The sequence below is a fragment of the Sinocyclocheilus rhinocerous genome, unplaced genomic scaffold, assembly GCF_001515625.1.
Source record: "Sinocyclocheilus rhinocerous isolate Xijiao unplaced genomic scaffold, SAMN03320098_v1.1 scaffold1214, whole genome shotgun sequence".
Classification (NCBI taxonomy): domain Eukaryota; kingdom Metazoa; phylum Chordata; class Actinopteri; order Cypriniformes; family Cyprinidae; genus Sinocyclocheilus; species Sinocyclocheilus rhinocerous.
In genome coordinates this window covers 1,373,014-1,384,945 of record NW_015627891.1, presented here as the reverse complement: position 1 = coordinate 1,384,945, position 11,932 = coordinate 1,373,014, and the positions used below count along the sequence as shown (strand labels likewise).

General features: G+C 35.6%; 1 protein-coding gene across 1 annotated transcript in view; it reads right to left on the bottom strand.

Moving 5' to 3' along the window:
- The window catches only part of LOC107736842 (collagen alpha-1(XIX) chain-like), a 196,366-nt gene that overhangs the window by 79,598 nt on the left and 104,836 nt on the right, over nt 1-11,932 (bottom strand). Inside the window, exons 15-16 of the mRNA XM_016548200.1 lie at nt 5,527-5,571; nt 328-363 (exon numbers count right to left, since the gene is read on the bottom strand). Of these exons, the coding sequence (XP_016403686.1) occupies nt 328-363; nt 5,527-5,571 (81 nt within the window). The remainder of the gene's footprint in view (nt 1-327; nt 364-5,526; nt 5,572-11,932) is intronic.

The window sequence follows — 11,932 nt, the reverse complement described above, 5'->3', positions numbered from 1 at the left end:
GCAGACGTTTTCCTCTTTTGTTTTTTATCCGCCATCTCTATCTTTCTGTCGCTCGGCTCGGCTAATGTCCGTCCTGTGCACTGAACGCTCTCTCCTCCACATCATGAGTAGACACGCCCCTTACTGCTGATTGGCTACAAGTTTGTTTTGCTATTCGGCCCGAATAAGTTTTCTAAAGCGTTTTTGAAAAATCGCTTACCCCATCTTTAAACATTGATGTGTATGTTTTGAAAGTGCCACAGTGTTTACACTTCCCAACCTATGAATGGTTTACTTAGTGTTTCTGCTTAAAAAAAACAACAACTTCAAAAAACAACTAAATCTTACCTTAACAGCTTCAGCATCACATGTTCCAGGTGGACCCTGTGTTGAAGAAATAAATCTCAGTATGAGTCAATCAAATCACTTACATTTTACTTGCATTTGGAAGCTCATTTTAAAATGTCTTGGCCAAGGAAGCTTATTTATTAAAACCCAAAACCTGACTTTGTAAAAGGCAAAATAAAATGTAAATTCAGCTTTAACTGCCTGACCCTGCAACCAGGACACCATTCGCTGCGTATTAGCCTCTGTCGCCCACGACTGCAGCAACAACACCTGCAAACGTCCTTGGCAAAGGTCACTAGACACATCAGCTCAACTAAATATCCAGACAGATTGGGGCTCCTGGACCGCACATGGCGTTCCTCGACACCTCGAGGCTGGGGGAGGATGTCTGTGCCGCCCGGGGCCCTCCTCCTCCCCACCATTGACGACAGGCCACTCGTAAATGCCAGCTCCCGAGGACAGAAGCAAGGTTGGCACATGCCACGGAAATTATCGGGACACTGCCATTTAAAAATGTCACTCTTCGAAACCACTTCCCTCCCGACTCTCGTGACTTTGTGTTCACCACTTTATAACTTTCCTGTAATGGAAAGTGACAGAGATTTACAGCATCATGTGTGAAACTAAAGTGCCAGTCAATGTTAGTATGCAGAGCAGATCTGGCAACATTTGCAGTTCGTTTTGAGGCTTAGTGGATCTTTAAAGAAACAGTTGAACCAAAAATTAATTCCTTTTTTAGGAAATGCGATTACAATGAATGGGGTGTTCAAAAGGTCGCAAAAATATCATAAATATTATAAATGTGGTCCATACGACCCAAGTCTTCTGAAGCAAAATGTTAGCTTTGTGTGAAAAACAGACCCTTATTCTTATCTGGCACTGAATGTTGACACTAATGTCATCTGTAGAGATGCTTTAAAGCTGAATCAAATCAAAGTTTCATAATTGATGAAATGTTACACAGTCACTGAACTGAATCTGAACCAACACTTAACTGACTTGAGCTGAATGACACTATTGTCTTTTTTGAGCTGCTTTAGAGCAGAATTTGAATTTGTCTCATATTTGATAAAGTTAGCATCATTGATACTGTTGCTTCCCTGTTTATTACTGTGAAGCTGCTTTTAAACATCCTGTATTGTTTACGCATTTTATAAATAAAAGTGTCTTTATTTGAATCTTTTCAATGAATCAGTTGATTCGATTTACAAAACCACTCTAAATGATTCGTTCACAAAGCATGACTCATTATAGTAGTAAACACAATCACTGGTGAAGTTTAGCAGTGAATAACTACTTCAATGTCAGTCTGTTGCTTACACAATATTACTGTAGTAAACAAGTCAAATGAACCACTTTTTTGATGCTTTTGCTTAAGTTCCTATTTATAGTAACTGCATGGAAAAGAGCAACCAGCAACAGTCTCAACAAAAAAATGTCAAACTGTTTTAAAACACAAGAGAGAGCAAATAATGTCAGAATTTCCATTTTGGGTGAAGTATTCCTTTACGTTTTCATTCAATATAGCAATGTATTAATAACTCATTTCCCACTTAAAAGAGATTCAGTAAAGCTGGCAATGTTTATCCAGTTCTACACATGTGGATACAACCACCAAGCCAAAGGCAATGTAAATATGCCAGAAATTTCTGATGCAACAAACATTTCAAAGCCCGAAGTGTGTGTGTGTGTGTGTGTGTGATTTTTACTTCACACACATTTCCATACTGATGCCACGGCTGTGATGAGATGACTATTTATCAAGCAGTAAACTAGGGCCACTTTGAGTGTCTCATCAGGATCTTCAATAACACTTATGTATGGGACTGCTCTTAATATGGCCCTCTGGGCTGCTTGAAATCGTAATTTGAAACACTGATCCACACAGTGCATGTGATGGAGATTTAACTTGAGCCAATGCAAAAACCAAGAAATCTCATCATGAGGGGGATGAATATAGCAGCAGGTATCTGTCCATTATGCACAATGACACATTTTGTTTGCTTTTGAAGCAGATTTATGACAACAATCATGCTTTCTGAATCTGAAATGACTATGAATTGCAGGGGGACGAAATTAGGTAGAAGTGATATAAATGAAATGGTACAAATGAGTTGCATCTAAAAAAAAAATTATATTTAAATATATACTTTTTTTCATAAATATAATATATATTGTTTCATTTCATTAAAATGAAATGTTTTACACAGTATTTTGGGAACAAAAACTTGATTTTTTTATATTCTAAACTTGATATACTTTTGGCCATGTAGATATTACATTTCCAGTTTTAGGAGAAATTTTGCAGAAAGCTCACCACTTTATAACTTTCCTGTAATGGAAAGTGACAGAGATTTACAGCATCATGTGTGAAACTAAAGTGCCAGTCAATGTTAGTATGCAGAGCAGATCTGGCAACATTTGCAGTTCGTTTTGAGGCTTAGTGGATCTTTAAAGAAACAGTTGAACCAAAAATTAATTCCTTTTTTAGGAAATGCGATTACAATGAATGGGGTGTTCAAAAGGTCGCAAAAATATCATAAATATTATAAATGTGGTCCATACGACCCAAGTCTTCTGAAGCAAAATGTTAGCTTTGTGTGAAAAACAGACCCTTATTCACCAAAAGTCTCAACATCTGGCACTGAATGATGACAGTATCGTCATCTGTAGATATGTTTTAAAGTTTTCATAATTGATGAGTGTTACAAAGTTATTGAACTGAATCTGAACAAACACTGAACTGGCTTGAGATGAATAATGACACTATTGTCTTTTTTGAGCTGCTTTAGAGCAGAATTTTAATTCATTTCATATTTGAAGTTGATTATGTTGCTTTACTGTTTATTACTGTAAATCGTCTTTGAAACAATTTGTATTGTATAAAGCATTTCATAAATAAAAGTGACTTTACTTGAATATTTTCAGTGAACCCGCTGATTTGATTCACAAAACCAGTCTAAATGATTCGTTCACAAGTCAGACTCATTACAGTAGTGAACAATCACTCGTGAAATTTATCGGCGAATAACTACTTCAAAGTCAGTCTGTTCCTTACACAAAGCTATCGCATGACTTCAGAAGACTTACTGTAGTTCACATGTCAAATGAACCACTTTTTGTTGCTTTTGCTTAAATAGTTCCTATTTATATTACCTGCATGGAAAAGAGCAACCAGCACAGTCTGAACAAAAAATGTCAAATGGTTTTAGAACACAAGAGAGAGCAAATAATGACAGAATTTCCATTTTCAGGTGAAGTATTCCTTTACGTTTTCATTCAATATAGCAATGTATTAATAACTCATTTCCCACTTAAAAGAGATTCAGTAAAGCTGGCAATGTTTATCCAGTTCTACATATGTGGGTACAACCACAAAGCCAAAGGCAATGTAAAAATGCCAAAAATTTATGATGCAACATACGTTTCAAAGCCTGAAGTGTTGTGCGTGTGTGTGATTTTTATGTCACACACATTTCCATACTGATGCCACAGCTTTGATGAGATGACTATTTATCAAGCAGTAAACTAGGGCCCCTTTGGGAGTCTCATCAGGATCTTCAATAACACTTATGCATGGGACTGCTCTTAATATGGCCCTCTGGGCTGCTTGAAATCGTAATTTGAAACACTGATCCACACAGTGCATGTGATGGAGATTTAACTTGAGCCAATGCAAAAACCAAGAAATCTCATCTTGAGGGGGATGAATATAGCAGCAGGTATCTGTCCATTATGCACAATGACACATTTTGTTTGCTTTTGAAGCAGATTTATGACAACAATCATGCTTTCTGAATCTGAAATGACTATGAATTGCAGGGGGACGAAATTAGGTAGAAGTGATATAAATGAAATGGTACAAATGAGTTGCATCTAAAAAAAAAATTATATTTAAATATATACTTTTTTTCATAAATATAATATATATTGTTTCATTTCATTAAAATGAAATGTTTTACACAGTATTTTGGGAACAAAAACTTGATTTTTTTATATTCTAAACTTGATATACTTTTGGCCATGTAGATATTACATTTCCAGTTTTAGGAGAAATTTTGCAGAAAGCTGGAGCATGGATTCAAATTTTGTAAAATTGAGCTACTACACTCGTTAGTAGCTGAAATATCTCACTAAAATGAATATGTAAGAGACAAACACTCAGGGTTTAAAACTTTGTCAATGGCAGGCATAGAAATGTATACAAACTAGGTGAAGAGATTTCTAAAAAGCTTTGTGGGCACAGATGCTATGTGGGCCTGAGAATGTCTCATCATATTAATGCAGAAATATACCAAATATGACATCAACAGGCAGCAAACTTGAAGTTTTATTTCATTTATTTTCTAATGCACTTCTGCACTAATTAAATAAAATGGTAACACTTTACATTAAGGTTACCTTTGTAAAGGGTTTATAAAGGTGTTCATAAATGACATAACTCATTTACAAATGCATTATAAATCGTTGATAAGCAGTTATAAATGCATGAATAAAAAGCGTGATTTTAATGCAATACCCGCCAAATAGTGAGACATTTTTAACTCACAAGTTATAAATGCTTAATAAATATAATTATTCATACTTGTTTCACTAAAAACCAGATTCCTGATTTATTTCATGAGGCAAAACTCCTCTGAGTCAATCCACTCAGTCTATTTTTCAACCGCTGATTAAATCGGTTCCTGTACTATAAAAAATAAAAAATCTAAATATCTCTAAAACAGGATACAGAGGCCCTAAAGATTAGTTGGATACTTAACAAACACTTAAACAATTTATGAATCTCACTGTATTACATAATAAAATATCAAATCAATTGGCAGGCAGGAATAAACCAAATGCAAAACATTTCATAAATAAAACTCTACTACTACTAATAGTCTTGTTTTGACATTTTGTATCTAATTCAATGACATTCAAACATTTTTAAGTGTGACATAAGAGTCCAGATACTTTGTGGGGTCTTTGTAAATTCACTTAAGAAGAAAAAAAACTATTAGTAAAAATAATAATAATGCTCGATTACAGAGAACAAATTGTGAATGAAGTTTAATTTGCTTCTCCTGTTGCATTGCCAAGCTCATGATTGGCTTGGGCAGGCCTACCAGTTTTTCAATGGCCAATTATTCAACTTTCATTTTTGCTTTCTTGTCTTGTCAGTGTAAAGCTTCACAAACCATAAACTATAATTCTTACCGGTGGTCCTGGAGCCCCTTGTTCTCCTGTTTTCCCCCGTCGACCCTGCGACACAGAAAATAAGAGAGTAAGAAAAGACAGACCGTTTCAACAACAGGTTCATGTTTGGCAATTAGAAGAAGACAGCTCCTCTTGCTACAGTGACACATTTGCTTTTAATTAACAGAGAGGAAACCGCTTAATTGCAGAGCTCTTTGTGGTGCATCAATTTCTCTATACCGCCCAAGTCTATCACCTCCCTTCCAGCTGTGACAAACCACGGCCACATCAATCAAAAACAGACCCTCTGTGACAAACAGAACGGGCCCCTGAGCACGGCCCCGAATGGACATAACGGACTATTCACAAATATAATAAGCGCCTTCAATTCATATGCTCGAAACACACGAAAAGGTAAAGTGCATGAGGTGGGCTCAATGAAAGCCGTCAAAACTGCCAGTCACTGTTTTAATTTTCGGCGCGGCGCGATGACACAAGTGTATCGGAAAAACTGACATAAAGACAGCCAGTGTGGCAACCTCGGGGAAATTAGTTTCCACATTGTCCCTCGATGAATAAGCCGGACGTTTCTTTGATGGCTGCGTCTTTGCTAAATTAATTTTATGGAGACGTTTTATATACAAGCGCATGGTGCAATTTCAGCAATATGTACACCATTATTAAGAATTCAGCTGGGGGAGGTGGAGGACCAGACTGTTTTTGGTCTTTTTTTGTCTATGTGAAGAGTGTTTGTGAGATCGTTGTTCATGGTTGGATGAAAGAGGAAGTGGAACGTGCACACAAGAGCCAGTGGCTTGTCTGTATCCTCAGAACTGTTCATTTACATAGTCTTTGATTTGATGATGTCGAGTTCGCCGGGGTTTATCATTTTTCATTACCTGCAACATAAAGAACTCCCGATGAATGAACCGCTTTCATCATCAGGCCCTGTTTGAATGGATGTGTTTGCTGCCAATTTCAGAGCAATAAGGGAACATTAACCTTAATGATGAAACAATAACCAGAAGGAATCTTAGCAGATCCTTGAGTAGGATATTGTCTGAAATTCCATGCACAGATGTTTTTTTTATTTTTATTTTTTTGATGTCCTCGGGCCAGATTTACAGAACACTCTCAAGAATAAAATCCTTCTTAACTGCTATTCTTACTTCAAAAAACAAAAACAAAAAAATGTATTCCTAAAATACTTAAGAATGTTCTTTTTTTCTTAAGATTGCAAGAATTCAAATCCTTAAAAATAATCTTCCTAAAAATCATTGTAAATAGCTTTTAAAGTTAGGATCACCATCAACTTGTCAAAAATCCCCAAAGGTAAGATGATTAATTAATTTATTAGGTTTTTCAAATATTAAGCATTACAATGTAACACTAGCTACATACAATACATATTACTTATGACTATTACAGTCATTTGTATTACAGTAATTGAGTTTTTCATTGAGTTTATCAGTGAGTCTGGCATCAATCAGATAACCAAAGCCTGTTATTATGTTCATAACAAACAAGATTTTTAAGAGTATATCTGATAACTGTATTTTTCAAGAAGCACATGCAGGATGCAGGATGCAGGATGTGCACATGCACATCCAGCCCCTATAGTTTACAACTATGGCCTCATTCTAGGGTGGATGATAGTGGATAGTTGCTTGGGTGTTTCTAGGTGGATGTTTACTGCCAGTCTCTCTAGTAAAGGGGAAGTTGAAATATGTCATTCTCATGGCTCTGACAATTTAAATCCATCATCTGATTATGCTGCTCTGTGAAAATCAAGCAGGTTGTTATCAGCAGTAATGATACGTTAACACAGCTTAGAGTCGGCGAAACGGGTCAATGAATGGTTTGTTCTGGTTTCAGTCTGTGCTGTCTGAAAAACACAAGACAACAAAAGCTATATGAAAAAACTAAAATACATATTTCATAATCCTATGAAACCAGACTGATGATGAATAATGTATTTTCTAATCATCTTCCTTTTGCCTTTAAAATATATTAAGCTCTTCTGTGAATACTAATATCTTGGTGGCTGTAAGATATGCCATAACAGACCTCATGCATTATAGAAAACTGGGAATAAAGTGTTAAATGTGAGTCAATAGTTGCAGATTACAACAATACCATGACTCGGAATGTTAAACTCTCGATATGGTTTCATAATGCACTAATGCGGAAGTCGGAAAACCATGAAATAATGATCAGAAATTGGTGCTTACCTGTGCAAACCTTACTAATCACAATGCTAGATGGTCTGGGTTTCTTCTAGAATGTTCATTTTTGACTCAATATAAAAGGATAAAAATACATAAAATAAAATAATATTTTTTGTAGATTAATAATACTGTAAATTAGTACAAATAATAGAGAGAGAGAGCGAGAGAGAGAGAGAGAGACTTTTTTTTACTTTTAAGTTCTTCTTTAATGTACAATAAAAACCTATTGAATCATTAACAGAGACACAACAACATTCTTCTTAAATCACAGATCTCACAGTCTTTAAATAAATAATATAAAAAAGAAGAGAGAGAGAGAGAAAGATAAAGACCGATTAATAATCATTTACATGCCAGATTTCAAATTTAAAAAAATTCATCCAATTGGAGAGTCTGAAAGTACTTTAATGACAACTGTAAACTCTGTAATTCTATGAAAATATCTGTTCACACATGCATCACGCATATTCTCAATACGATCTTTATGTATACAAAGAGTCAATGGGAATCATACGAGATGAACAGTTCTGGTTGCCATTCTACTATATTACACTACACTACCATGCAAAAGTTTGGGGTCAGTAAGATTTATATTTTTGGAAATAAATGTATACTTTTATTCAGAAAGGAAGTATTAAATTGATTAAAACTGACTGTAAAGACATTAATAATGTTACAAAGTATTTCTATTTTAAATAAATGCTGTTCTTTTGAACCTTCTATTCAAAGAATCCTGAAAAAAATGCATCATGGTCTCCACAAAAATATTAAGAAGTTTTCAACATCGATAAGAAATGTTTCTCGAATATATATATATATATATATATATACTGTATATATATACTGTATATATATATATATATATATATATATACATATATATACATGCTTACAAGCATAAAATACAATATAACAACAGTAGTTTACAATTTGAACCATCCCAAACAATTTATTGAGTGAATGAGTTATTGTAGTTATTTGGTTGTTATTCAAACGATAGCTCACAGATTCAACACAGATTCATTAAGAACAACTACCTCATATGAGTAATTTGTTTAAGATACACTGATCATATGAAAAAAAAGATATTTTGTCTGCATTATTGTGAAGCCCCAAATCTCTCTCATCACATTTTATTCCGATTTCAAGCTCACAACTCCGCTAAAACATCATATCTGTTGCTGTGGTACAGAAGATTCAAACCTCTATTTATTAGAAGAGAGTTCAGTTTTTGGTGGAGGAATTCAGACATTACAGAACTGCTAATGGAATCAAACCCAAGATATCTCCACACACAGGACAGAAGTTTGCAAAGCCTTATCTGATGGTTTTACCATGTCATGTGAACTCTGCCCCACACAGACGGGCCTGGAGAATGCCAGCGTACCCACTGGATGGAGTACACTTAGATGAAACGCGTTGCTTACATCTAACCCACTTCTGTCTCGCCAGGAGCAAAGCAAACAAACATCAACCTGGGTAATCTTTAAAGCAGCGCTCTAATCCTGATCTGAAATGTCAACAGTCTCACTGAGACCCTGCGTGGGTCAGGTGCCATGGATTACAGTAAATGTGTTAAAGGGACGTATGGGGGGTGTGAGGAGGAGGGTATGACAGACATAAAGGCAGATCTAGCATTTCAAAAGCTCCAGTAATCTGCTGTGAACATGCACTCTCCTACCAAGAAGAGGTCAGATGATAAACCAGAGAGAGCCTGTAATGTCTGTCATTAAAGCGTCTAATCCTCTGTACACACACACACACACATATATATATTTCCCATGAGCTGTTAGCATGCTCGGGAAGGAAGTCTCTTTTACTTCCACTGCATATTTCTCAAAACATTTTGCTGTAGAGATCAAAAACAAACATTGCATTAACATCTGTGAACGACTGTAATTCAGGCTTTTCTGTAATAAAAATGCTATTATTATTCAGCTTTCAGATGATGTATAAATCTCAATTTTGAAAAATTGACACTTAAGACTGGTTTTGTGGTCTAGGGTCACAAATATCTATTTAGGCAAAGAATGAGTCAACAAACTAACTTTAGAGTCTTTGTCCGTTTTGTATGATGTAATATACTCACTAACCCTCTTCCAAAACACAGCAGTCTACACACTCTAAGCAGCATAAAAATACTTAACTCTTTCCCTGCCACTGGCGGTACTGTCTGGCTTTTTGTGTTTTCGCTGCTATAGGGTAGGAGGCTTCATTATACATCATCTGAAAGAGAACTGAATGTCTGGATCAAAACACTCGATCTCTTGTTTCTTTTTCTTCTTCACCATATGTAAGCAGATGCTTATGTAAAATAATACGATCATCAAACATTAAACAGCATATAAATCAAAACTGCCTAACATTACGAAATGAAATGTCGACCCAGGAAGTGGTATAGGCCTGTGTAAGCTTTAGGGGTGTTGACAGAAGCGAAATACTGCATCTATGCTTTGGTCATCGTTCTGAATCCAATCCAGACGTAGTCTTTGACAAAAATGTGATTTTCTCAGCTTTTTGTTCTAAATGATGCTTTTTTATTATTATTAAACTTTCCCACATTCATGTGTTGATAAAAAAGAATGCATGAAGCTAGAATAAAATGTTCTATCTGTAAAGAATCTTGAAAATAGTTTCCACAAAAATATTACGCAACCGCTGATAAGAAGAAATGATTCATAATAACTGAGCAAATCAGATTTAAGCTGAAAATTCAGCTTAAAAATAATTTAATAAATATGAATATTTTATTAAACAAAAGTTATTTTAAATTGTAATATTACAGTTTTTACAGTATTTTTGATCAAATGACTGCAGCATTGGTGAGACTTCTTTTAAAAACGTTAAATATTCTTACTGCCCTAACTTTTGAACAGTAATATGTATACAAATACATATGGAATGAATTATTTAAAAAAATAGATTTAACTGTTTATTAATACTTTTCTGTACTGAACGTAACTTAATTTCTAACTTACATATATTACATATCATTGCAGTGCATTCTGGGATCACCTTCTCCACAAAACGCTTCATTTGCGTAATAAAATGATATTTAGTGACAGGCATTTGCCATTACACAGCATCCAGAAGTCATTTATTTTCGATGTGAGTCAGTAATAATTTCTGACAACAGCAGCAACAACATTTATAAATGCATAAATTCCGACAAAGTTTATGCTAATGAGATACACTGACAACCAAACACACAACTCCAACAACTAAAAATACAAAACGCCAGCAACTGAACGGCTGTCCATAGGAACGTGCTTTTCGAAAGTGGGCCAAAGAAAATCTGGTAGATGGCAGCATAGTGTTGTCTTGACTACACATATAATGCCTTAAAATACTGTCTGTAGGCAGCTCACTAGTTTTAGGAGTTGAACTAAAGATCTACCAGGAACGGCCGGTTTTCTTTATTGTATTTCCATGTAGTCTTTTTCCTGTGCTCTCTCTTTCCACTCATAGTCAAGCTCAGAACATCCTGGAAATAAAGTGGCTTCTCTGTAATTGGTGCAATTAAAATCTGCAGAACAAGCAGCAAACAATAAAACCTCATGCAGTTTTGCACTTGACACTCATTATAGTTAACCTACCCACAATATTTTGTGAGTGTGTTTGTATATAGACACTATTGAAGAGACCTGCCTGTACATGCTTGGGCGAGGAAAGTGATGTTTTTGCAGTGCTCAAATGCAAAGCGAAACCCCCGTGAAACAGATGCTACAGGACATGACAGCCACCAGCCAGTGTCTTGTCTCCATGGCTACAGGTAGCTCGTCTAGTGATGTCTGATGAAATTAGGTGCTCTTTTGTCCCAATTGATCCTGTGCTCCACCACTGGTGTCACTGTGAGTCATCCTGGAGCACCATAAGTGCTTGTGTGTGCTGGCCATTCACACTCAACTGTCATGCCCACAGACAGTCAGATCCACACAACAGTTTATACGTTAGAGATGTACACTTATATACACTGTACCCAAAATGTTTCTTCAAAACAAACGTATAATGGAAAGACACACAACAACCTAGAGAAGAATCACTGAGAAAAATGTACTTCACTAACTATAATAAATACCAGTTACATATTATCTTAATGGATTTTTATTAGGGGTGGAACGGATCGCGGAAAAAAATCGTACCGTACGGTTCTCCACACACGGTTCGGCACGCGCTAGGACCGCGGTTCAACTTAAATC